The 27573-nt window shown below is 39.0% G+C and overlaps 3 protein-coding genes across 4 annotated transcripts; all 3 read left to right on the top strand.

Annotated features, from left to right (window-relative positions):
• Nucleotides 1–15: 15 nt before the first annotated feature.
• On the top strand, nt 16–5094 carry RB195_026028 (uncharacterized protein; the record flags this gene model as incomplete). The annotated part of the gene is made up of 20 exons (XM_013435837.2): nt 16–48; nt 676–789; nt 859–986; nt 1221–1316; nt 1384–1473; nt 1531–1609; nt 1770–1886; nt 1948–2072; nt 2131–2293; nt 2388–2579; nt 2674–2738; nt 2803–2935; nt 3623–3785; nt 3851–3950; nt 4012–4128; nt 4207–4302; nt 4524–4625; nt 4679–4811; nt 4865–4954; nt 5029–5094. The coding sequence occupies 20 exons, from the start codon at nt 16–18 to the stop codon at nt 5092–5094; spliced, it is 2202 nt and encodes a 733-aa protein (XP_013291291.2).
• Nucleotides 5095–11577: 6483 nt separating this feature from the next.
• RB195_026027 (uncharacterized protein) lies at nt 11578–13903 on the top strand (the record flags this gene model as incomplete). The annotated part of the gene is made up of 3 exons (XM_064214390.1): nt 11578–11677; nt 13160–13285; nt 13797–13903. 3 exons carry the CDS (start codon nt 11578–11580, stop codon nt 13901–13903), a joined length of 333 nt encoding a protein of 110 aa, XP_064070271.1.
• Nucleotides 13904–14691: 788 nt separating this feature from the next.
• RB195_026026 (uncharacterized protein) lies at nt 14692–20879 on the top strand (the record flags this gene model as incomplete). 2 transcript variants are annotated; one of them, XM_013435836.2, is made up of 9 exons in its annotated part: nt 14692–14718; nt 15004–15104; nt 17526–17628; nt 17686–17785; nt 17883–18005; nt 18074–18162; nt 19252–19404; nt 19476–19592; nt 20790–20879. In XM_013435836.2, the coding sequence occupies 9 exons, from the start codon at nt 14692–14694 to the stop codon at nt 20877–20879; spliced, it is 903 nt and encodes a 300-aa protein (XP_013291290.1). The 2 variants fall into 2 exon arrangements, with proteins under 2 accessions (XP_013291290.1, XP_064070270.1); XM_064214389.1 differs by lacking the exon at nt 20790–20879 and adding an exon at nt 19657–19707.
• Between the last annotated feature and the right edge of the window lie 6694 nt (nt 20880–27573).

The raw sequence follows: 27573 nt of genomic DNA, 5'->3' as shown, positions 1-27573 counted from the left end.
TTCGTGTTAAATGCAATGCTCTCTTTCTTGAACCTTACCTCTTTTGCAGTAAGTTCTCTTTTGAATGTTTTCATCCGCTTAAGATGATCATGTACAGCGGTCTAATACTTTTCTTCCGTTCTTCGAAAAACGCAATGTTCAGAGAAGGAAAGGATTCCGTTTATTAATTGAATGACCCTTGATTTTTCTGGGAAGTTATGTCCCGGGTTACTTTAATATTTTTAGCTTCACAAGATGAGTGTTTGTTGAATGAAGATATTGGATGAAATGGAAATTCTTTTCGAGCGCACCCAAAACGAGTGTAGCGTAATCAATATTCACTGGTTTTTGTCACTCGTGAATCAAGTTTGTCAGCAACAGAGTAATGATCACGTTTATTTTGACCGGTGTTCTTAGATCAACATTATCTGCGTAAATCTCCGCCTGCGTATATGTGAGATTACGGTCAGGATAACCATTGTCTATGTGACGCTGCGTTTTTCGTTGCTACAGGTTTCGTGTGTGTTTTGCTGAAAATCTTGTTTCATTCATAGGTGTACTGTTTTAAACAAGCATGTAGTCCTATTGTAACCAGGTTTGTAGCGAAGAATAATCTAACATAAAAATTGCAGAAAAGGGCATTTTTATTTACATACATATCATGTTTGTTTTTAATCAAGTCAGCTTTTTTTCAAGTTAGCAAAACTTCCTCGAAGACCGAAGGTTTCCATGTCGACCAAAATATCTCCGTCCGTTTATCCATCTCCTCGTCGTGACGAAACGATTGTAGATGATTTCCATGGCACCAAGGTAAGAGTGGCAATGTCCGCTTGTGCTTATTACTTCTTGTTAACCGCTTTCAAAAAATTATTTCTTGAGGTTACGGATCCTTACCGGTGGATGGAAGACCCAGACGCAGATGAGACTCGCCAATTTGTCGACGACCTCAATACTATCTCTGCTCCATTTATTGCAGGAGCTCCAAGTCGAGAAAAGATCAGAGAGCGGTTAGTGTGAATTCAGTGTTAGCTGCTGTTCTTGGTGAATTTTTATGCGTGGTGTAGTACAGGTGGTTGTAATGTGCAGTCACAGTCTGGGTGGAGAGCTGAGCTGATCCAGACCATCGGGTCTGCTTTACTCTGATCTTCTATACATGAAGTAAATTCCAACCCCAGATATGACCATCCTACATCAGAAACAATACTAGAAGTGATTATATTTTCCAGTATTACACTGTTCAGGCTTACGGAACTTTGGGATTACGAAAAATACAGTTGCCCATCGAAACGAGGGGATTTTTACTACTACAGTTATAACTCTGGGCTGCAAAATCAGTAGTAAGTATCTGGATTTTGCTTTAAACTGTGTAATGTAGTTTACTATTATGATTAAATCGAATTCTAGTGTGATATATCAACAGAAGTCTATAAAGGAGACAGGTGAAGTATTTCTTGATCCAAACACTATGTCGGAAGATGGGACTACGTCTATTAGGTACTATTCTTCTTGGTAAATTGTTTGGCCATAGATTTCTGATCGTTGTCACTTTAGAATATCGGCGTGGACAAAGGATGGTTCGATTTTCGCTTATGGTTTGAGTGAGAAGGGCAGCGACTGGGTGACCATAAAGGTGACAAACACTCTTAAAATTTTTGTTCGAATGTGTTTGAGGATGTTTCGCAATTCTGTCTGATCATCAAGAAGAACAGTAATCTAGCTCTCATTCGGTAGCATATGGGAAAGCAGATGTGACGGTAACCTCACCGATATTAAATACCTGGATCTTTCAGTTTCGTGGTGCAGACAAGAAAGATTTGAGGGACGTAATAACCGGGGTGAAACACTCTTGTATTTCTTGGCTGAAAGACAACTCTGGAGTCTTTTACTGCAAGTATCCAGATCATAGGGTGAACCTTTCTTCTAGTACGCAAAAGGTGTCAGTGATATGATGAGACTTTTTCTTTTCAGTCGGCTACCGAAGGCACATCTGTGGAAAAGCACAAGTATCATTCGCTTTATTTTCATCGCATGGGAACTGACTGCAAGGAAGATGTGCTTGTTTACGATCGGAGAGACAATGCAGATTATATGATGTCGGAATCTCAAATAGATGATGCCTTGCTCATTTTTGCTGTTACTTCTTGCTTACAGAGGCGGTACCGTGACAGAAGATGGAAAATATCTGATCATTGATGTTTCGCGTGGATGCGACCCTTATAACATGCTGTATTACTATGACTTATCTGCTATAAAACATGGCATTGGGAAGATCACGCCTACCCCTCTGTTTGACAAACTCGATGCCAAATATGATGTATGTTTTTGTCCTTGACTCACATGCGGGTAGGGGCTCTCAGAATCTCCAGGTCAAATTGCCAGTTGTAACATACCGTAAGTACTCCATTTAGTATGTGGATCATGATGATGAAACGATGCTGATCCATACAAATCACAATGCACCTATGTTCAAACTTATCCGCGTTTCGCTTAAAGACAAATCAGTTAAAGAATTAGTCCCAGAAAACCCTCGTCACAAGATGGATTGGGCTTCCCCAGTTGCCGGAGACCGTCTTGTTATTTGTTATATCGAAGACGTCAAGGTGGGACAACAACATTATGAACTAGCTAAATGTTTATAAATAGTTGGTTGGTATTGATTGCTGACTCGAGATGGCAATTTTCACTTTCCTTCAGGATGCATTGTACGTTTATGATCTCGATACGGGCTCTCGATTTTATCAGTTTCCATTGAAAATAGGGTAAGTCTGTCGAAATTTATGAGCTCTCTCTTGGTGATGAAGTCAATAATGTGATGTATTTCAGCTCGTTATCCGGCTTTTTCGGTAAGAAGTCACTTGATGAAATGTTTTTTGGTTTTGAGTCTTTCACAGTTCCGACTATCATTTACCGTGTTGACTTTACTTCGGTGAATAAGAAGAGTGTACCTGAAGTAAAGGTGGGTCTGTGAGAAATTATAAACCAATAATATTTAGCGCAGCTGTAACATATTCCGCTGTGAATCCACGATCGATACTTGAAACCGCTCCAGTGGCAACCTATCCTTTCATCCCACCACCGTCGATGAATTGGTACCAGGCTCGTCTAGAAAACACTGATTTGACACATGGGTTACGGTCAACAGGTCATTATAAGGCTGAACACGCGTTGATAAGCCTCAAAAGAATTCTGAAATGGATTCGAAAGCGTAGGGGCATCTCCATATGGATTGATCAACGACGTGCAATTTATCTATTGCAATCGGGATTGTAGTGGAATTTTTCTTTCTAGCACAGCTCGTTTTTGTGAGTGTGTGTCTGTGCTTCGATTTCTAAACTCTGAATTCGAATCGATTTAGTCGATATGTTGATTAAACATAGACGATAATATGTCTGGTGTTAATCAATCAGCTTGGGATGCGCCATAACGTTCACATCAATTCAGAATTATTTAAGGCTTATAAGGTTATTGCCTAGCCTATACGTGACTTGTGAAGGCTACCCATAGTATCAGGTCAGTGTTTTTTTCTTCCTAGATAGGTCTGATACGAATTTATCGACCCCTGACGGATAAATTGTTTGATTGTCTTTAGGGCGATTTTGAACAGTTGAACCGCCGCCGCATTGAAGTAATTCTAAATTCTCAGGAACTAAGGAGGGTTCGCATAAAAGGAATGGATGAGAACCAGTTTTCTATAGAACAAGTGTTCTTCACAAGCAAAGACGGCACAAAAGTTCCGATGTACATCATATCGCTCAAAGGTACTCCACGGGATGGTAATAATCCTACTTTACTCAATGGATATGGGGGTGAGTGACCTTCGCTTTCTTATAAATATAGTTGCTGTCGAATGTGTAGATAACATAGTTCTCAGGATTCAACATTGCCGACATGCCATATTTCTCTATAAGTCGCTTGCTTGTGGTAAAACATTTCAGAGGTATCATTGCTTGTGCTAATCTAAGAGGTGGGAGGTATGTAAAATTTGATGTAGTTTACGTCATAGCGAAAATCGAATTTATTTTCTCATTGCAGCGAATATGGAGAAAATTGGCATATGGGAGGTATGCGGGAGAAAAAGCAAAATGTTTTTAACGACTTCATTTCCGCAGCTGAATACCTGATTGAGAACAAGTACACATGTAGGGATAAGTAAGTTCGTTCGTTCGTGGTGATCCGCTCGTTTTGAAGGTGAACTTTTCTCGCAAACATTTCAAAAATCGTTTTCAGGTTAGCTATTCATGGTGGTTCGAATGGTGGCCTACTTGTAGCAGCATGCTCTCAACAACGTCCAGATCTTTATGGAGCTGTTCTCAATCGTGTTGGGTACTGAGTCCAATATTTTGCACTTCTGCTCTTACGCGTCCTCTCGTTTGTTCGTCTCCATTAACTGAAGAACTGTCCTCGCATTATTATTTCCCATTTTCCTCTTGCGCGTTGAACTAATTGATTTCAGCATCCACGTGCTAGTTAACAGGTGCTGAATATTCTTCGCTCAGATTCTGTGGCACTCTACGGGTTAGCATATTATATATGTCACGTTTCAGCGTTATGGATATGTTGCGATTCCACAGATTCACCGTTGGCGGAGCATGGGTACCTGAGTACGGCGACCCCGATATCCCGAACGATTTCGAATTCATCTATAAGTCAGTATGGCTATGATTTTCCCCAGTTCCTCTAGTCTAAACACACTTTCCAGATATTCTCCTCTGCATAATATTCGTTTTCCTGCGGATGGTCAGTGGCCCGCCACTCTAATGATGACAGCAGATCATGATGACCGTGTGGTCCCTAGTCATACCTTGAAATATGCAGCAACGCTGATGGAGAAAGTGCGATTTTGATTTTTTTTTTCAGAGGTAAGAGGTTAGCTCTTTCGTTGCAGGCCAAACTTCATTCACTACAAACAAATCCCATTCTTGTTCGTGTTGAAGTGAAAGCTGGTCATGGTGCGGGGAAGCCAACGAAAAAAGTGGTATGTTTACTTTTGTAAAAGAAAATTGACTCTCTTCGTTGAAAGAAGAGTGAAACCACAGGTCATTGGTTCAGATTGCTGAGATCGTTGACATGTACAGCTTCCTGCAAAGAGTCCTTAACGTTGAATGGACAGACTGATTCTCATTCGAAACACTGCAACAGTGAACCTCAGACTGATGAGTTGTGCATGAAATTGGATTGCACACATTATATAGTTAGTTGTTGGTAATTTCGTTCTAGGGATGGATATATCAAAATTGCCATGCATTTAATTTGTCTGACTTCATCAATTTTGGCATTTTATTTATTTATTATCATTTAATATCTTTTCATCGGTCATAATGGTGTATATGGTAAATCGTCGTGGCTCACCGATTTTCTGTACTTTCCACATCAGGCCTACCTTCTACTTGAATTTTGTTGTCATGTCGTCAGTTGTTGAGAATGAAGATTTCTGCTGGTTTCAAAAGTTTTATATTCATATTTAGTTTTCATAACTACACTGACGAAGACAGTCATGACTTTCATTCCATACCGTTCTGTTCTACTACTCTTTAACAGGCTGAAGGGGCGGTACGCAACGTGACTCTTCGACCACTGATTTCACAAATTTTACGCATTGAGCAGGTTAAGGGAAAGAGGTGTCAGCCCAGTTGAAAAGTTTTGAACTGTGATGGACAATGGGAATAATGAAGAGAGGAACTTTAGGTACTATATCGTAGCAGCTACAAAGAAGTAATGTCCCTTGCCACAGAACAAAAACACATAGAACAATACATTGGAAAACATTAGAATTTCCTTAGTCATAAGACTCAGCATTTCAACTGCCTATATTTGCGTAACAACTTTCGATTATCTTTAATTAACCCTTCAAAGTACAAAATCACCCCTTCTTCAAGAATAAAGACGGGGATAGATAAAATAAGGATGCCATCAATAACGTCTGTCTGAGGTGCCAACTGCTCACGTATCGCATTCATCGATTAATGGTGAGATGTGATCTATGACCATTGTGACCTACAGAATGGTGGAAAAGCTTGCCTCAGGGATGCCATGAAACCGAATAGAAAGAAAAGATCATTGACGATTATGATGCTGTGGACAAGTACATTTCGCATAAAGCAAGTAAGCATTTTTAGCTGTAATTTTCTGCCCTTAAGGCTGAGCGATCTCGACTGAAAGAAACTAATACCATCACACAAAATAAACGAAGTCAGTTAATACTGATATAACAGTCCTTAAACAGTCCTTAGGGGAAAATGTAGTTAATTGATAGTTAGGGAGGAGGTGGGTGCACTGAGTGGTGCCCTTATTTCTGGTAGCTCTATCTTACTTTTTCCTTTTTTCTCTTAGTAACGTTAGCTTGCATGTCATAGATCCTACAGTGATAATTTGAAACGGCTAGGAAGGAAAATGACTGACGAAACTAAACGAAGAAACAGAAAGAAAAGGAGAGGGAAGAAAAGGAAGAAGTGAATATTATTCGAATTGAACTGCAAGACATGAAAAATTCAAAAATTTAAAAAGTTCCGATTTTTTCCTCCATAAAACGTCTTAATCTGTTACATGTCTGTCTTTTTCAGGATGTTTGTTTCGTTTGTTTGTATTACTTTCCGAAGGCTTGGGAAATTGAAGTAGCTGTATGGTTTCGATGACTAAGAACTGTGTAGAATTCTCGTCACCGTTCATTTATCGCCAGAGGAGTCACCTATCGAAGGTGTGAGATGCCTGGCAGACCGTGCCTGGGCCGCGATAACCATTCTAGCTATAGAATATCGCCTGTCCTATAAGAGGGCGGAGTCAGTGTTGAAATTTTGAAGTTTGTAAATAAAAGTGAATTCAACATCATTCGAAAGAGCATCTTTTTGTGAGAAGAACTGGGTATTTGAGGTACTGAAAAAATTCATAGAGGCTGCAAAAATTTCTATTTTGTGAAAACAGACGAAAATTTCCTCAATTTGGTCACTTGAAAGCCATGTCTAGCTCTCATCCAATGTTAGCGCCTAATTCACTTCTCGTAAAGGAAGGAGAGTTCTAGGCAAGTACCGAATCGCGAGACTTAAGCGTTCATTCTAAGCTGTTGACAGCTGTTCAAAAATTGGTCTTATAGCTGATATAACTGTAAAAAAAAACGAAGGAGATGAAATGAGCAAAATGTTGTTTGGTTAGAACGCGAGATCTTATCTCAGTCGAGTGATGCACGTGGATTTTGAGGCTTCCATTGCTTCTATGGAACACAGCATTAGGGGGGGGAGAGATATTTTTTTTAAAAAAAAGGGGGCCCCTGGGTTTCTCCCCCAACAGATTTACCCGTCTTATACAATTAAAAAAGGAATGACAAAATTGTTTGGTTAGAACGCGAGATCTTATCTCAGTCGAGTGATGCACGTGGATTTTGAGGCTTCCACTGCTTCTATGGAACACAGCGAACAGAAGTGAGGGATTAAAAGATATATATATATATATATATATATATATATACTATAACACTGCACGGATACATGTGCAATATTATGATATGTCTACTTTCCGTAAATGCACATATATGGAAATGCTTTCATTATGCCAAGACGTAATCTCAGACAGAGACTGTAGATCAGTTATGCGGTATAAATCATTTGACATATTATTGTTTACGGCCGAAATCCCCTCTAATTCAAATGATGGGAAAATCGATAGGTCTAGATCTTCTCCGATCTTCGTGCGAGTCTTCTTCAGTAAATATTTTTATGGAAAAAAAATGGACGACCACCTGGCACAAATGATTTGAAATTGGCGTGCAAAGCGTGCGCAAACGGCCAATTTCGTCTCACAAACTGGTTTCTGTTCATGATAATCAACTGACAACAAAAATGAATTAGAAAGTGGCAAATACATCCAAAAAATGTAGAATTCAAAATAGATGTGAGCATTCAAATCGAATGATTGAACAATAGCCATATCATTGATACCTTCATAAGACAGTAGCGGTTCCTCCTTTCTTCTAAACGTCTTTAATTCAAAATACATATATGGCATTGACAGCAAAGAAAGGAAATTATAGTGTTTTGCTGTTAAAAACTTCATGAGTGTTACATTCTGTTATCGTTGATGGGCGCACACAAAATACCGTAGTGATCATGCCTGTTGTAGAGAACTGTTAGTTTTACACGTGATTAAGCAGTTCTAGCTCATTCTGTGAAAATTTCTAAATTGCCGCCTGTGTTTTATCCACGAATCTTCCAAAACTTTCCCCTAAGCTCTCACTTTTACCTTACAAAAATACAAGAAATTCTTCGACAGCAATGTCAGTAACTTGCTGCTTGCATGGCGCAGACAACGAGAGTCTAAGTGGAGGCAGACAACTAGAGCGCTAAGCTCAAGAGATTTGCAAAGCATAATAAACGGAAATACGGTTGAATGTAGAGTAAAAATGAAGTTTAGTGAGTTTTAGGATATTGTCGTTTATCCATTCATTGAAGAGGTAGCCATTAACATCCTGTTGTTATTTGAGAGTGTAGAGAAGGATAGTTGGTAAGAACAATTCTAAACCTTTTTCCTGGAGATTGCTAATTTCAAAAATATTTTTATTTTATTGGTGCCTAGTTCTTATGGTATACAATTGCAGAATAGTCCAGCAGTTTGAAGCTATGTAAGGTTTGCTTCCTTTTAAAGACTTCTTTGGATGAGCATCTGTTTGGTTTATTTAGCGCTACAGATTTCCTCCTTTAAAATAGTTAAACTGACCGACATATGAGATAATTTGCTTTCGTCTCTTGTAGGAACATAGAACTTCTTTCTTTCATTGAATAAAGTTTTACTTTTGAGACATATGATATACTTTGTGAGTAACAATAATATAAGTATGTAGTTATCACGTAGTACTTATGTACATATTCAGAAAATGAGAAATGATGAGAAGTAACATGTTTATTGATTGGTAAAAAGGACATGGTTGAAGCGAATTTAGTGCGTTATTGATGTTCAAATTAATGTCTATACTTATATGTCATTGTACACTAGTTAAATTTTTGAACAAAGGAGATGTCTCACAGATGCGAGTTCTCCTGCATTATTTGTCGAATTTTCTCCAGGATTTTCTCCAAGATTATGAAAGTAATAGATCGATCAGATCCACTATGTTTCCTTTTTTTCCAAATAACGAAGCAAGTAGATGGTGTTTCTCGACAAACAGTAGACTCAACTGCCGCCGTGTGACGATCGAGAGCAAACATGCAACACGCTGAACCCTCACATACATTTTCACCCAAGTATCGCAAAACAAACACATCTTTTTCCATTCAACGACATAGTTGTTAGGATGTTGGTAACTACTAGTGTTAATTAATAGTGAGACTTTATAAATACGTAGCACTATTTCTTCTAAAACTGTTGTAGACTATACAGTCCATTTGCTTCAAAACTGATTTTATCTGTGCCTCTATTGATCGCGAAAAAAATCTGCTCTCTTAGTAATGTCTTCAGTTGTGGATACATTATAGGTGGGTCTAAGTGGGATGCCACTTGTATGGAAGATGTTTTGATCACATTATCCTGTAAGACCACTGCCGCTGAGATGCCAATTCCCAGTGGTTTTTCTTCTGAGTTGTTTGAGTTCTCCTCACGTCATTTCCATAAGTGAATCGAATCTATACAAAATAAATTCGTTGCTTTCCTGCCACTAATGCTGGGAGCAATAGAAGTACAGTCGCTGTACTTTGCCTTTCCGCCTTTCTTTCTCCGTTTTATTGTTTATTTTTGTTCTTTTGAGCCGACGGAATGCTAAGAGCATTGGAGAAGACTACGAGTCATTCTAGCAATGAATAAGACCATTAGTCATATTGCGGAAGAATTTTGTTTTAGTGTGCCAGCTATCTTTGGCATTTCTAACAAATATTTCAGGCGTTTCTTCATTCTCCGAGGTCATAAGTCTTTTATTTTTCCTGAATTTCTCGTATGCACGTATGCTAGCCCTATTGATCGTGTTTTTAATTACAGTTAGAAGTAACGTGTAACCGAAGTCTTATTCTTCACAATGAAAAAAAAATCCACAGTATAGATGGTAGAAGTAATATGGAACAGTTCCTGCTGTACACATGACACAATTGCCTTCTCACCACCTATACTCATTTTCAACATTAAAAGATCTATATATTACAGCTGTTCTGCAGTCTCCAGAGGGCAGCTATAAAAGCGAGCATTACTTGTGCAATGTGATTCTCGTCCAGCAGAAGAATTCCAAATCTGGATGCCATTAGATGGAAACGCGGAATACGTCGGGTCAGATGATCGAGTCTTTTCTGTTCGCGCCCACTCACTTCTGCGTTGCTTCTCTTCAAGGAAGATTTTCGGGCATTTCAAAGTCAGCTATCGACGAAATTTTCGATATTGGGATCTTCCCAGCAGATATTGGACGTCACTATATAGGGCTTGGGACGTACTTTGCACGTGTCACAACAAAAATGGAGCTATACTCACGTGTCCGTTAATCAGAAGCATCGTGAGCACTGGAGATTTCCGGACGAGATTAGTTATACACGCTCAAAAAATAAAAAAAGTCTAAGCATACGCTATCTTTAAGCAAGTTATCAGCAGGTCAGACGCATATTCTATTACTATAACACACTAGATACCCTCATTTTGAGAGGGCGCACCAGAACTTGTGCGGACTGATAGTTCTCAGTGCTCTTAGTGCTCTTAATGTCCGAAATGTCCAAAATTACAGGATTTGTGGGAGAGTAACGCGTTTTTTTGCTATATATTAACTATGCTTGGCTCTTACATTCATAGGGAGAGATAACAACTTGGTAAATTTCTCAGATGTTGTCTTTAATGGTAAACATTCCTCCACAGAGCAATTAACACTCGCGTAACTGATGAAATCCACCTTACTCGCTTTTGTTTCAATATTAATACGAAAGCAGGGAATTGTTTTTGCACGTTCAAAGTGAGGTCTCGGATTCCGAAATTTGTAGGTTTTGGTCTGCGTTTCACTAGAATAATTAGAAATTACGTCCCTAACACTATCCACTGCTGAACAGAACTTAAATATGCCTGTAAACATACATAGAGAATGTCTCGATCAAATCCTAGACGATTGAACCGGAACGTGAAACTGGATTTCGCATAATTTTTGCATTACAAATTAAAGACGTTTTCAACGAGATCCTCCTAACTATTTCATCCCAACCCCGTTTCAACGTTTATTTCCTATCTTTTGAATTCGTGTAGATGCTAGTTGGTTGGAGCAGATACAGGAGAATAGAGAGGCTCGTTGGCATTATCCTATCAACAACTCTGATAAATTTGAAGTAAACCTTGGCCTTTCTGTTTCTAAGCACGACGGAAGCAAGAAATGTTACGGCTGACGGAAACTGAATAGAAGGAGCTTGAAAGAGTATTCCAAACGTTTCGCGCATTCTTCATCTTCATTTTTTTTCATATCCGCACACTTCAGTTCGAGCGAGAAGTTAATTGCTCGCTGCGACTCGCTGGTTTATCAAATCTTCATTTATCTTCTCAATGCTACTGCCGAATACTTCATTCGTTTTTTACACCACTTGAAGTGCATGTAATTTTCTACTATCCTGAATGTGCACCATATCACATAGGATAATTTCGACACATTTCGTTATTCGAAACATGTATCCATATTTTTTCCTCAACGAATGGCAGCAGTACAGTCCTATTCTGGCACATATGGTGTTCGAGGAAGATTATAGTGGAAATATCGAAAACGTTGGTAAGCGCTAGTAGCCTGTCCAGGACAAGAACTCGCAATTGAATGTGCCTGCATATACCAGTGCTGTATCTAAAGTCTTCTTTTTTTTGCACACTGTGGAGGGTAACCTGTCAGGGTTCCATAGGTTGCCCACTTGCGGGTTCCGGACGATCCTCTCCCCGCCATGTTATTTCATTTCACATTGGGCTTCCATTGTATTCACAAAGTTTTTGGTCGTCATGTCCTTCTTCATTGTCGACTTTGGGTTTAATCAATGGGATTTATTAAGGAACTTCGAGTTTTGACATCATTCTCAGGCAGAAGTGCAGTTTCTCTTCATCGTTATCACTTTATAGCGCTGCGCCCCCGTTCATGCCCATACTTTTCTAACGGACCCACCCTGGACGTATTCACTGCTAAACATCCAGTTAAATCCGCTTTCATAGTTTTTCGCCAGACGCGGGACAGTTCCAGAAATTACATGCTACGAGCAAACTTGATACGTATGATTTGCGGTACGAACAGAAAGTAAGCAAGAATCCCTTCGTGTTTCGGTGCAAGAGGTGAAACGTGCCGTTCCGCGTCCCCGCAAAAGTATGAAACGGCTCGTGAGCGCAATAATACGTTCACAATCGGTTGCGAGTGGATGAAATCAACGAGACGTACGAGTTGTACGTAATCACTCACGTGCTATTGCGTAAGTCTTTTTTTCCAATCAGACTATACATTGCGGTATAGTTCCGCGAGCATATATATGTATGTAGTCTTGCATCCTGCTATAATCAAGTCGAGACTTAGCATCTTTGGAGAAGGAGACAAGATGTGCCTCCTCCATCATTGTCGTGCTATCTTTTACCTCACATACTCTTGTAGTCATTTTCTGACGGAGAAGACAACCATATCGCTTCATTACTTATTTCAGAAAATAGTAGATCTGAATTCGCACAGGAAAATATTTGGTGTTTTGACGACCAAGATGCCTAGACATGATCTCTGACCTTACAGACTTCATTTGATTTACCGCAATAAACGCACTCATTATTTGAGCTGAATCATAGAAACGAGTTTTCATAAGTAATAAATGCATAGAAAAATATTGATGTGACATATTCTCAGTTTACTAAATTGCCATCTTGCTCAGATTTTGTTGATGTTAGTCTTCTTCCCTCAGTTTTGTTAAACACACTCTATTCACGTCATTATAGTCTAGAAAACGAAACCTGAGGACTAGTTGGTAGTAGTCAACATATTTTTTTCCGTACTACTGTAATCGGCCTACGGATTTCAATTCACCCATCGGAGAACTAGTTTTTTTTTGGTTTTGTGAGATGCAGGCGGCCTACCTATCACCGATTGTCATTTTGAAGACATTGTACTAAATATTTGTCAGTATGATATATTTATGACAGCTTCACTATAGAAATGAGATCCTTTTGTAGTGTGACGTACAATACATATGAACATGTTTTTGTATATTCGTTGTATATTATAAATTTCTTTCAGTTAGTAACATCAGAAAGGTCTTATCAGGAAAAGTGCTGCCAGACGCTGAGTCACTGGCTATGGAAATGACGCATCCTATCGTCTCACCTGTTATCGGTGCGTGGTTGTATGACGTACAACGTATAGGTGCGCGTATAGACTGTTCAACTGAGTTTACGATGAGGACAACAATTCCAGAATGTTTGTGAGGCAATATTATTCTCCATAGTAGCGTGTGAAACATGTGCGCACCTGCATATCGATCGTCGTACAAATACCTGCATATGACCAGCGTATTGCGAAACGCAAAGACCACCTCTGAGTCAACCATGCTGGCTCTCGCTCTCAACTGCTGCCGTCTATGAATTCCCTGTGTGTGTGTGTACGTGTGTGTGCGTGTGTCATCCCGTCATTCATCGGTCACATTTGCGAAGAAGCGCTTCTTCAAGAATTTTTTTCTTATACGAAGTTAAACCATCACGTGGTTATGAGTCCTGAGTTCTCCTATCACGCTATCCACCGTGAATATAGTGGATTGCGCCCATCCTTATTTAAATAAACGAAAGGGAAAGACTTCTTTTTCGCCGCTTCCCTTGAGTTCTCTGGCATTATATGAGAGATGAATTCTGTTATTTTTTGAACTATGAAATGATTTAAGGGCTTATCCTTGTCACTTCTCTCCTGTTATATTTGAGATGTAGAGCTCAATGTCACTTCAATGTGAAAATTGTTGCTTTGGATGTCACTAGGAAGAATGAGTCATAAGTTACGGTAGTATTTCGAACCTTATTGCAATTCCTTGATTCTCAAATTCTAATCCTCGAAAATTCCCTAAGCAGTCAAATTTAAGGAATTTAGAACAGTCTTGGGTGTAAAGTCTTGGGTGTTGATCAGTAAGTAACGATAATAGCAATCCATTCTACATCTACAATAACATTTCGCCACTTTTGTGCAGTTTTGTAGCTACACTTTTTTTCTGTCCGATTGTTTGCAGGTTTTGTGCATATTTGCGGACAAAGTGCACATTTTGCGGACTTCATTTTATTTATTTAATAATAGTAGGAGTGAAATTTGATCAGCTGACCACCAAACGATCAGCGTTTCAAAGGACAGATTGCTTCAAAAAAAGCACGTGATAGCTGTGTTGCTCTGTATATAACATATGATACACTGTGAGACCGAAAACAATTAGCAAGGCGATCAGAACTTTAAAAAAATCTGAACCTATTTGGAAATGAAGTGATCGAGGAATGTGGACCTAGGAGCTGTACGAGAGAGTGGTGAAAACTTGAGGAGTTCATTCATGCAGACTTCCACGTTTATTTTGAATTCTTTCTTTTTTTTCTTATTGTCACTGTTCAACAGTCCTTCAATTTCTGGGATGTTTAACAATTTCTCATTTCATATGCAGCTAATTTTCTTCATATTTGGTTTTTTTTTGCAAGTGCAACCTTACGATATTCTATACGAGTCGTGTTTGTTCGATTGGAAGATGTCAATGCGGATGTTGCTTATGTTAGAAATTCATCTCCTTGTTGTTTCAGAAAAGACCGATGCGTGACCGGCTGGCCGACTTTCAAGTGAGTGCCTTAACTTACAGTAAAATAGCTATATTTTCACCGTAATAGAAGAATTCTCATTGGAAATAAAAGACTCTACGTTGTTTTCGGACTTAGGCCAGAGTATTGTTTGCGTAGGTATTGGGTTGTTTGTTGGTAGAATTCGAGCCATTTTCTTTTCCGTTGTTGACCATGTTCGAATAAACAGTTAGCCTAGTCTACGGTTACTTCCTCTTACTATGGTAAAACCCAAATGGGATTGGTACTAGGCGATCAACCGGTACAGTCGATATTTTATGATTTCAGCGTCGAGTCGTCACGGATCGTTTCGAGGAAGTGGAACTGGGTCCGCCTGTGCCGGCTGGCTTCCCTCAAGCAATAGCAAATTCTTTAGATGGACGAATTAGGTGAGAAGAGAATATTACTGGAGGATTCTTGATACGTCCGTCTTCACAAATGCTTCGTAATTTATGTCGTGCTATGGCAGATGCACTTTTGTAAGTCAGCAGCATTGAGTGTGGGTTCTTTTCAGTCGCCTGCTTATGAGTTTGCGCTTGGTGTAGTGGACTTTGATCGTTTGCCATTGTTGGTAATAACTGTTGTACTGTGTTCGGGGATTTGAAAGAGATATCCTTTTGTTGTCAAGTTGCATGTTCCTCACTGCTGTTTCTGAATGTGGGATTGGAATAACGCTGAGTTCCTCTCTACATATTTCCAATTATCCTATGCAATTCGCTTGAAACTGAGGTCAAGCCGTAATAGACCATGCGCGATAAATGATTGGTTTTAAACAATATACAGTTCACTACCGTATGACTTGTTGACAGTTGATAAATGCGCTAGAATTACTCGAAAAAAACTAGTTTTTCGCAGGGATCTTCTAAAACAGGATAAAAGACGCACATAGTCTAGCAAATGATGGATGAAAAGCAGTCGGATAATCATGATTTAAATATATTACTGTAACAGAAGCACTAAGGCTGCGCGGAGAGTTCCTTCAGCGTCGGTAAGTGTGCGTGTCTAGTTGATGAGTATCGATCGACAGGTGGTAGCACACGCAAAACTTTGAGTTCGCAGCTGTTCATGAATATCGTAACGGAGGAATATATGGCAGGAGGATACGAATAAATAGTTTTTTTTTCTAAGAAATGTCGATGCTATTAAACGTTGCCTTACTCCCTAGTTCTCGTCCGAAGTGCATGACGCTTGATTTGCTGACAACCTAGCATATCCCAAATAACGATTACAGCATCTCCGGATGTCGCTTACCGTTTCTTATTTGAGACAAAAATTCAGATGCGTCCAAGCGTGGAACAGTCCAAGCAGTCAACGAGTTCTCACATAGTCTATCCTATCGTTATGTCCAGTTGAATTTACTGATGACTTGCTAGATAATCAATTTTTGTGATTTGCTAGATAACCAAATTCAGAGTTAGTATATTCGGCAAACGTATTGAATTGTTCGCACCATTGTCGTTTGTGCCCAACATGTTTTGACAAAGTGCTTCTTAAGGGAGGTAGGTTGTGAGAGTGTACGTGCAGACATTAGCTGACTGTTGCAATCGGCGCACCATAACGATGTAGCACTTCACCGCCTTATAACTAGACATTGGTATGGGGTATGAGAAGGCAATACTCTATTGTCGAAGCTGTTCACGGTTGCATTATAACGGATATTGAAGTCTTTTGCTTGGGAAGGAATTGAGACACGTGTTGGTAGAAAATTTCTTCTAGAACTTCGGGCATCATCGTTCTCTTTGGAAGACGTAGCAGTGAAGCAGAGACAATACTCAGGGAATTAAAGGAGGAAAACGAGCAATGAAGGGAATAGGACTGCGAATACACCGAAGGAATACATAGTTCATGAAAAGCGTGTTCTGCAAGGACGGAGGAATACAACTTGAACGCTCCCAAATTGTGGAAACCTCATCGCACGTGTACTCTGGGCATTCTATGAATACGGAGAACGCCATAAAGGAACAACTGAATAGAAGGATAAGAGCAGCGTCGACAGTATTCGCACTCGTTAGGGATTGTACGAACCAAGAGCTAGGTGCCAACTTGTTCGATTCGACAGTTCTTCCAGCGCTCTGCTGCGCACCGTAGACGTGGGTAGGCACAGATTTGAGAAGTTCTTACTACTCACAGAGTCCCTGAAAGATATCTTCTGAAGTTTAACCGGCGCACAAAATACCTAGGCCGTCAATTCCATCATAAGAGAAATGTCATTTCCTCGCTACCCAGCAGAATATACATCGAAAGCCTAGCGTAAATGGGCCGGTCACATTGAGGAGAATCGACGATAAATGAACAAGAGAATCTTATAGTGGATCGCAGGAGATGATAAACGTCTTCGAGGGAGACTGCCAACGAGGTGGGCTGATATGTTCGTTGTACGTTTGCTAGAGAAAGGAATGACTAGAAATGGTGCTGGACCCGTATTTTAAACGAAGGCAGGGCATCTAATCCGTCTAAGTAGTAAGGTTCTGCTGTGCAAATAAGTGCTTCGTTGCTACTGGAAGTCAGGTGCAGTTAAGAAAAAGGTGAACTGTGTTGAGGGAAATCAGAGAAGTCTTACATTTTGGGAGCCATCTCATCGCGTAATAACCCGTCATGGGGCCTGAAATGACCATGAAATAATGCCTTGACTTGGTGAACAAGGACTTGATGCTTGTAATTTTCCGTCAACTTAAGACAGCACCAACGCTTTTTGCTGCTAAGCAAACTTTTGGTGCCACTCTGTTCTCGGCTTGTAACTCGCAATGAAATAACCATAGTTTTCTTACTGTGCAAATATCAATGTTTCCTAGCAAAAATTCGTATTTTAGTCTGGTTCGGAGGCTTCTCGATGAGCTTCAGTCTGAAATCGAAGCATTACGCAGAAAACAACAGCATATACTAGCACTAGCTGTAGCGGATCCTGCCGAAAAGGTTGGACCAGTTATACAAGATAAAAATGCTATGCGAATACTTGTTGCATTTTTTTAGGATGTACTAGAGGACCAAATAGTCAAGATTCGTCGGAAAACATCCGACCTACGTAAGATGGTGAACGAAGTGGATAATGAGTTCAATGAATTTGCTAGAGGTATGAAACACTTGTTTATGATTCCATGCTCGAATTATGGGATGCTGTAAAGATGCGTGTCAAGTAACTACACGTAAGTAAACTAAATTAAGTTTAGTATGTGAGTCGGCTGGAGAGGTACGAATCCGGAAAAATCAAATCGATTCAATTCGGATTAAGTTGCGAGATCTCATAATTTGTTTCAATGATACTCATGCCGATTACCGATCGAGAGTCTCAGGTCGGTTGGTTGGAGATTTTGCAACATTCTTCTCGGTATTGATAAAAGAGTACATTTCGTAATTTCAGTGAGAGTTCGACGCCAACTGCGGGCAGTTGGTGAGAATGTGACGGAGGAGGAAGCGGAGAAGATCATAGACTCAGCCGGTCGCGATGAGGTAATATTTCCGTGCAATATTATTAAAAAAACGAAAAATGAGTAGTGCGCTGCGCTTGACCTACAGGTCAAGGGATAGGGGAATGTGCGCCGATATCTTACGTGCATCAACTATCAATCGATAACATGGAGGTGTGTGGTGTATCGACATGATGCTGCAGAGGAAAGTTGTTTTGTACAGGCCCTGGAACTAAACAATTCCATAATAATCCATGGATTTCTTCGCCATTTGGACGGCGCCCTGGATACCCTGAATATAATAAGGTCTCAAATAAGAGGAAGAGAAGGGTAAATTCCCCCCTTTAAGAAACCTACCAGGTCTCATTTTATTTTATTTTTCGTGGTTGCCCCTTCACATTCTTTCTTGAAGCATATCTGCAGCTGGTACTTAGCATAATATCAAGTGCCTGCAAGGATTTGTGCAACTCAGAAATATGAGACTGCTCATAAAACCTCATATTATCGATTAGTAGTCTCATGTGACTCCCTTCTAGGTATGGTGGATGCGGTGGCTAAACGAATGCGTACTAGGATGTTTTGTTATTAATACGAAGCACCTTTTTAGGCTATGTAGGACTCAAAAAAGTGAAAAAGAATTGCGAACCTTAAAAGCTTCAAAGTGGAATTAAGTCGACGGATTATCTCTGATCTACGATACATATAACATCAAATTAATAGTATGGAAAAAATAGTTGCTGTAAAGCTGCGTGTTCTCTTCAACTCTCCTACCGCCCTGCAGGTATTCCTCTAAAAAGGCATCGATTAAGTGAGTTTCTTGGACTGGTAGGTTACCGAAACGCATTACTAGTCATTTGTCTGAGTTGTTGTTCATTTCGACCCTACTCCTCATCCCTCACAGCGGCAAACTTAGGTTTCGTTTCCCTTAAACTTGCTCTATGATTTCATAACCAAGTGGGTCTCATGTTTCTGCGGCAGAAACATCGTGTTTTATAGGATATTACATCTCACACCTGAGATTTGTCAGTCTTTTGGGAAATTTCTGCTAAACTGGAACTTCTTTTCACTTAACTAGTACGCTTACCGTAACAATCAATGTTCTTTGGGTATCTGCACATGTATATAATTTTAGCTCTTCTTCCGTCAAGTAAATCCTTTGTCCGTCTCTGCAAAAGCGGCTTTAGCGGACGTTAAACGAAGGCATAACGAAATAGTTGAATTGGAGAAAAGCATACAGACAATGCAGGAAATATTTGTCGATCTGCAAAATTTAACAGAGATCCAGGTCTGCCCATATCATCGTCGTCTTTCAGTCCCCCTCTTTCTTCATTATCTCCTAACGGTTTCTGTTTGCAGAACGAAATGGTGGATAATATTGCACAGAACGTGGAAAGCACCAAAGATCATGTGGAGCAAGGTGCACGAAACGTGAAGATTGGATTGGAGTATAAGAAAAGCGCCACAAGAAAAAAGGTAGAGTCAAAGGCGTTGATGAAATAGTCCGAGTTTCTTCGGAGGATTATTTTTGCAATTAAAGGGAAACAGAAGATTTACAACCATTGGTAGCAAGGCTGTCAGAATGAATTAACAATGAATTATTAAGTTTTATTTTCCGTTTTTATGGATAGGAAATTTCCAGCGAGGTTGTACATAATAAGTTTGGAAAAGAAGTGGAAATAAATCATCACGCTGAGATTCACTTTGATTTATTTATGTTGTTAGTTTTGATATTGCTGTTGTCACTGAATTTCTGCTTTTAAAAAACCGGTATACTGTCGTGATTTTACTCAGTTCTTCTGATTAGCTTATCATTCTTCATTGAAGCGAATTTTAAAACCTAGATTAGTCATTATGACTCTTGGCTCTAGTGCTTCCGAAGTTTCTTAGAATAAGAGCCTTTTAGTAGAAATTTTTGCTACTGTCTTCCAATTCCACTGGAATCTTACTTTCATTGGATGAACTTAGTTGACTAAATGTAAAATTTCATTCCCAAAAAAAGTCTGGGCTGAATTTCGATGATTTTCAGTTCCCAGGCGTGATTGGATATGGGTACCATTTTCTTCTGGGCCATCTAGACAACACATAAGCGTAAAACAACTCTCGCTGAATTACTAGAAGTTTTAGACGTTTCTGCAGGGAATGATTTCAAAGCACCCTTCTTTTTAGAGACGAGCTAAGTTCTCATCCATTCGTTCCTCATTCCTTTGTGGTGAGCTGTGCTTGGATTAATGTATTAAAGTCCACATACCAAGAAGCTGACGATGTCGGGATCTCTCCAGGAAAAAATAGTTTTAGAGGTGTAAACGACGTGGGAAATAGTCTGACTGTACAAATTCTCCTACGAGCCGCCTTATAACGCGCCACCCTGCACACGCGCCGCATCTGCGAGCAAGAGGACAGTAATTAGTGAGGTTTTTTTCAGCGGCCTTTTCAAGCAAATCCAAAAGATCTGCTAAGTAATAAAAGGAGAACTGTGTCTAAAGTAGGGAGTGATGGAAATATCAGAATATTGGGAGTTCAACGGAAAATATCGATTATACGGAATTCGTTTGAAATTACATATAGTGCACCTTTTATTCCAACGTAATCTCTAGGGCTTTCGAAGACCTGCGTAAATATAGATGCTAAAAGGTCGTCGTTTTAGATATCATAGAAAAACTATGATTTCAGATCATGGTTGCGTTATTCGTTGTCATTTTAATCCTGCTTCTTATTGTCGCCGCGATCATCCTGGCAGTTGTTCTTTCGAACCACAAATGACTTCTTGCACGTGTCGTGGACATGAATAACTAGTAAGACAAAGGTTCCCGAATCTTCCAGGTTTATCTCCACAGCTGATGCAAGCCTTATCCTTTCGTCTTTTCAAATTGTCTTTGGAAGTGTTTTTGCCTTTTTGTTATAGAAAAGAGTCTGTATTTGTGTGTATGGTATAGAGACTGCTCCCAAGTTTTTTCCACATTGTACATACTGCTTGTGCTACTTAGGCTACGGTTCACTAAAGTTTTTCAACCAGAAATGTACTAATCGTCTTCACTTGTAAACAGTCAGTACCGTAGCTCAGGTACATATACACATTTGTTTGCCCAACGAAAGCTTTTATTTGTTCGAAGCTTTAGAATCTATGTAGAACTAAAGGACGTTCACTTACGGGATGACCAATTACACTTACTTTTTTGACACTTACTGACTACATAGTATCTGATCACTTCGTTTTGTATAGTTCACTGTTGCTCCCTGAAGATAAAATATTTGTTTTGAGTTACGTTGTTAATTCATGGGAATCGACTTCAATTCTTTTCATTCCAAGTATGGAATTCACAGGAACCAGGAGACATATGCACAACCAATTACAGCTGGCATATCCTTTTGCGAAATTAAATTCACCAATGTATGACAAAAAAGCATATAGAAGGTGAAAGAAAGTGCAGCGAAGAGAACGGAATAGGAATTGTATGGATGTTTTCCGTCTGGGATCTACACACTTGTTGTAGTCAGTAGAAATGCGAAGGTATGTAGCTGGTTCACTGCACTGTTAGTTCTTCCGTTTGTTTCGAAAGTATTATCACAAGCACAGTTTACAAATTATTAAATTATTAAGTGGTATGTTGAAAATGATCCCGTTTGAGATAATGATTGAATCGCTTTTCCCAATTCCTGCTACTTAGCATACCGTAGTAAAACGAATCAATGAGATCATTTTTTTTCCCTATCGGATACCGGGATTCATTTAGCGAAAATTTGATACGCTCTCTAAATAAACTAGTACGTAAATTTTAAAACGTCAGTAGTTCACTTTAAAAAACCAAGAGTTATGTATGCCACTCAAAACTTGTTTGGAGCGAAAAAAGACCTGTCAAATTGAGTTATGATTCTAGGAAGCAATTAATCTAAGAGAACATTTGAATTGAAAGAAGTTCAATTTCCATTTTTTTTTCGAGGAAAACTTGGAATGAAATGTTGGCATTGGAAATTGCAAGGATTGATTTTGTCACTAAAGTCCTATATAAGTGCAATTACACTCATAAAGGTTCTCAAAGCCTTCTAAAGAGGTGACCGAATCATTCTTTTTCGATTATTTACAGTATGTGCTAGGATTATCCTTGCGTATACTGTAAATAATGCAAAAAAAATTGACTTAATGAAGAAATGGTCACACAGACAACGCTTTTTCACACGTTAGAGTAATCAAATCAACGTCACATGCCTTCACTCCCCTGTTTTGACAAGTGCAGAGAGCTGCTTCGTCGGAAAAAAGATAACTGCGGAGTACCTGATCCATACGATTTTCATTTGATCGGTAGTTGTTTTGCGTTTCTCCAATGAGACAAATTATGTTCGAACGCTTATCTACTAGAGAAGGGAACATGACAGTAAAAAAAAAAAAAAACTGAGTTAATTTTCTTTCAAACCCCCTTACTATCGATCTGAAAATAATGTGTAAGTTGACCAGTAATAAACGAATGTATGTGCAAAACTTGCCTCGAGTAGTAGCACCAGTAGGCGAGCGTTTGAATACTTTTTTAAAAATGCCATTCGAGGAACTCGGGACAACGGCCATACGTGAATCCATTCAAGTACACAAAAAACGTCAACATTTGACTCCTCATTAACTCACTAATTACAGCCTTTGAAGCTACATAGCTGGTTTTTCTTTTCATTTAGCATCCTTGTGGAGGATGCTGTTTGCCTGCATGTTTGTGATTGACTATGTAAATATATGCACTTATAAAAGCAAACATATATAAATATGTAAATACATATGTGCTACTATTTATGTGAAAAAAGCTCCCTTTTGAAATTAAGTGATGTAGATGTGGAGAAGGCATTCTTGATGAAACCTAATCAATACAAAGCGGTAACAAGAGGAACCTTATTTGTTAAAGCAAACAAAAAGTTGTTGACTTCTTTCAGAAATACTGGAACATCCCTGCCGAGTTTTCGGATTTCGGTTTTTGAAGCGTTTTCGTGTGAAATGTTTTGTAGTGTTCGAACAAATCGATTTTGAAATTTCTATGTTAAAACGAATGTTATGTAAAGTATCCAATGTTATGATCCGATGGCTCTACTTGAAATTCTATTAGAGCACTGAATACCTAATTAATGAATAGTTTTTGCAGGAACTTTCACGTTACGTGACCTGGAAACAATGCCAAAACATGTCTAGAATGTCCAAAAAAAATGGTGGATAAATGAAATAAATTGCAAACGCTTGGAATTTGCAGTTTTTTTTTACGGAAAATATGTTGAGGATGTGACTACAAGTGAGCTCAAATTAATTGACTTGCTTGTAAGTAATTTTAGATTAGCAACTAGTAGTTGTACACATTAACATCAGTAAGGAATAATATTAATACATATCAATTGGGAACAATAGAACATATTTTCTCTCTTAGATAGGTTCTTGTTCTTTTTGTTCTTAGTTTCTTTCCTGAATTTCTTCGTTCCATTCAATTGTTTTTTTTTTTCAAATTCAATTAAATTTAATCTAGATCTTGATTTACTAGTTTTAGTTCGTTTTTTTAAGTAGACTGATCATGTAGTGACTACATAGGTAGCGATTTCGAGCGCTTACCGAATTCGTGGGCCAACATGTTATTGATTATGCTCGTTATCGACTCCGGTTTTTCAGTCTACCGATCCACCCTAGAAAATGTTCGAGTAAAAAGCACAAGAACATTCCATAGTTCTTTTCTAAATTCTCTCAGAAGATCAGAAAACAAAACATCTAAGGAAGCATAAACATCACTTCTGGAAGCGTTATTTTTGTGGCATCATTGACTGTAGATCAAGGGAAGCGATCACAGTGGGTTGTGGAGACATGAACATTGCAGGAATGGTGGTGGGAGGAAAACAACATTCAGGCTTAGACATTTTTTGTACACGCAGAATTTTATGAAAGATTATTAAAGATATGTAGTTAGGAACTTCTTTTGGCGATTTCTGGAAGAGATTAACGGTACATCTAGGCTTCATTACATTACTAACGTGTGTTTTCTCGGTGTCAGACACTGGGCACAGACACAGTCCAAGTATAACAATACAATGGTCATCATCATATCCATTGTAAGAGAATCTATGAGCTCCTCTATGCAGGTTCTCACCCGAATGTTTCTTGTAGTCCTTAAAATCTTCCGAATATGCGTTTTCAATCGGACTCCTTAGCAAGTCTTAATCGGCATGCTTTAATTCATCATCGTCTCATATATAAATTAAGTGTTGCCGAATTTGGAACAATTTATATGAGTGGATAAATTAATGTACTTAAAAGTTTCGTGCAAAGGCTTCATTTCTGTAAGCAAAGTATCTGAGTGCCCGAGTAGATCACTTTTCTATTACACCATGGGAATAATTAGGCTGTAATAATTAGGTTGAGATTGCTACATCCGTAAGCAGTTCAGAGTCTTCACCCATTCACCGGATCACTTCGGACACCAATTAAGGCGTTACCTGAATATGTTCTCATCTCGCACTGGTTATACTAAGAAGTACAAGTCATCTATTGTTATCTTTTTAATTTTTAAACTTTCATTAGTGATGCACGTGGTTGTGCAGATGCGTTCCAACATGACCAAAATCACAGTACATACGTCAAATCGTTGGAACGGATTCCCGATAGTCGTGTATCTACCGTGGAATTACGTAATCTATAGTTGAACCAATACTTTATTTTTGTATTTTTATTTTTTTATTCATTCAACATGGTTGAAATGTGTACCACCCATCCGGTCCCTTAGTTCCTAGACGGAAGATCTGGTTAAAATCAGTTGATCCCTGAGACTTGTGTACGAAGTAATGATAGTATAATACGTCTATAAATACATACACACGAATGAAACAGTGTACTTCACCCCTTCTTTATTTCTTCAAATATAGATTCGTGCTACGGAGAATGAACTAGGAATGGATTTTAGTGTATACTAACTTTCAGAATGGACGACCACTTCGTTTAGGATTTAAGTTCTGTAAAAACAAGATATTTTTCCTCTGCTCTACACATGAAATTGGTAGTGTTGTAATCTATTTCGTTACAGGAAATCTAAGGACAACCTTTGAATATTGTGCTAAGCATATTAGATATGAGAACTATTGGAAAGTATGTTTCCGTGGAAACGACAACTGCCTTCGACACTTTTTCACGTCGTACTTGTTTTACAAGTATTAGCGACTGAACTGACAGACTTCTGGTCGTCAATCGTGGAAAACAGCTGTGAGAAGAGATCGGAACATGTCTTCTTTACTGGCCCACCTATGCTGATGTAAATGCCAGGGATACGAGATATGTTGCCATTCAGCACTACTTCAGTTCTTATCCTCGCCATAAATGCACTAATCACTTTACAACATACAACTATAATTGAAAGAATAGTACAACATAAAACATGCAGTATAATGTGGATAATTTATTCGAAATGAAGATACACTGCGTGTTTTCCATGAAACAAACAACCTAGTCCACATTTTTGGTTTATGTTGCCGGTATTGTAGTGTAACAAATACTTAATAAATCATTTACAAAGCACAATATCATTAAATTGACGGATTCCGTTTCCTGTAACTGAGCAATCGTTACAGAGTAACAACCGTTCGCTTACTTTCCGAAGAAGTTTTTCTCCAAAACGATCCCTTAGATGTCTCGCCAATTTCATATTACTATAGAAACCGCCAGACAATTAAGGGTTTTTCATCAAACCTTGAAATAAGAAGAAGCAAACTGAACGAATACGTTTTGCGAATGAATGGCACTAATATAGCTATTTGAAATGTTCACAAAAGAAAAAAGAAAACAGCGAATGCAGTCAAAACGACATGAAACACGGTGCGGTTCCGTAACCCGATGTGCTCGAAGCGGCGCGGTTGGAATCGAGCTGGGACCATCATGAGCTGCAGCAATGAACGATGTTAGCAAGTCTCGACACTGCTATAGTTCCACGGATTAGATAGATTTTTGTTAAGGGTAAAAGCTTCGGTAATGTACTCCGTTTAGAAGATCCGTAAGAAATATCAAACCTATTGCGAGCACTTGATAATTGTCCATGAAACACACTATGGGATTTTTACGTCCGCTAAAAGTAACAATTTTTATATTGCTAGGCATAAATTGTTTGATGAATCACAACAAAAAGATACGAGCACATAGATTGCAATGTATCGATCATCCTTGAATGCTTTCAATCGATTTGCAAGAGTGTGTGATGAGATCGAAAGACGGAGATCAACAAGAATCAGAACTCAAAATCAACTTCAAAATTTGGTCGAAGAAGCACATGATATTCTGCCTATTGTTATTCTATATTATTATTTTATTATACATTATTATTCTGTCTTTTGCTACGACTTCGAATAGAGGTAACAACACTCGAACGTTCGTATCTCGGACTCGCCATCCCCCCACCCCTCCTGCTGTTCCACTGTCCCCCTAAAAGACGCACTGGCTCACCTGTCACCTCTCATAATCATTATAAAGAAGGCGGCGGAAGTTTAGTACCGGGGAAAGATGACATATCAGCTGATTGTCATTACTCATCAGCAACAGCAATCAATCAATTCCGCAGTGTTAGCAGCAGTGAGACACAGACAGGCACATCCCGCACTTCGCCAAACACGTAAATCCGTGTTCGATTTGAGAGGTGTAGATGCTCAGATAGTTGACCAGACAGATGCCTCATTTTGAGGATTGCAACGCGATCATTCGAGTACATTCCCGTACTTAATATGTCATTCGCCTGCATAACATATAATTTGACGCCAAATCATCCATAACATCCGGTCGTAAACACATTTGACAAATGTGATGCCACCACTCACAGCTATACGGCTTCACTTCGTCGCTCTGTTTGCTGAGATCGAGATGAACGGATAATAAATAATCTTGGCTTCTCAATCACATAGCACTCAATAAGAGAGAGAGAGAGAAAAAAAAAAATGATTTTCTTACATTTAGCGCTAGTGACACGTTCTTCTGCGGTCATTTCTCCTCATTCGTCTTGATGTTGTCTTCGCTCATCCAAGTTTCCAAGAAAAAAAAAGCCTTTTGCAACAAATGCAAGAGAAATTCTCACGAGTTTTGATCGAATATCTGTGAAACATATTCAAAGAAGTTGAAGGGATACTCGACAGCTGCAGAGCATCTAGGTACAAAAATTGCCTTTTGGATTTTTTTTTACAATACTCTCCCTTGTGCTGAAAAAGAGTTCTATTTTCAGAAACTAATTGTGCAGGAACTCCCTCCAGCTCTCACTCATGAAGCCTTTCTTCCTGTGATTTCGCAGTGTTGGATGTAAGTAGATTAAAAAGAACAGACAAACAATGGAATTTATTCGGCTCATAATACCCTTGTTGCATGAGAAGCGGTCCTGAACATGTTATAGGAAGAAAAAAAAAACACTAAAAATTTATAAGAATTTTATTAATCTGACGTAACAACTGCGGTGCAGATAGCCAGAAAAACGCACTA

This window comes from Necator americanus, chromosome X (genome assembly GCF_031761385.1).
Source record: "Necator americanus strain Aroian chromosome X, whole genome shotgun sequence".
In the NCBI taxonomy this organism is placed as follows: domain Eukaryota; kingdom Metazoa; phylum Nematoda; class Chromadorea; order Rhabditida; family Ancylostomatidae; genus Necator; species Necator americanus.
The sequence above is the reverse complement of the archived record's forward strand: the minus strand, read 5'-3'. Positions and strand labels throughout refer to the sequence as shown.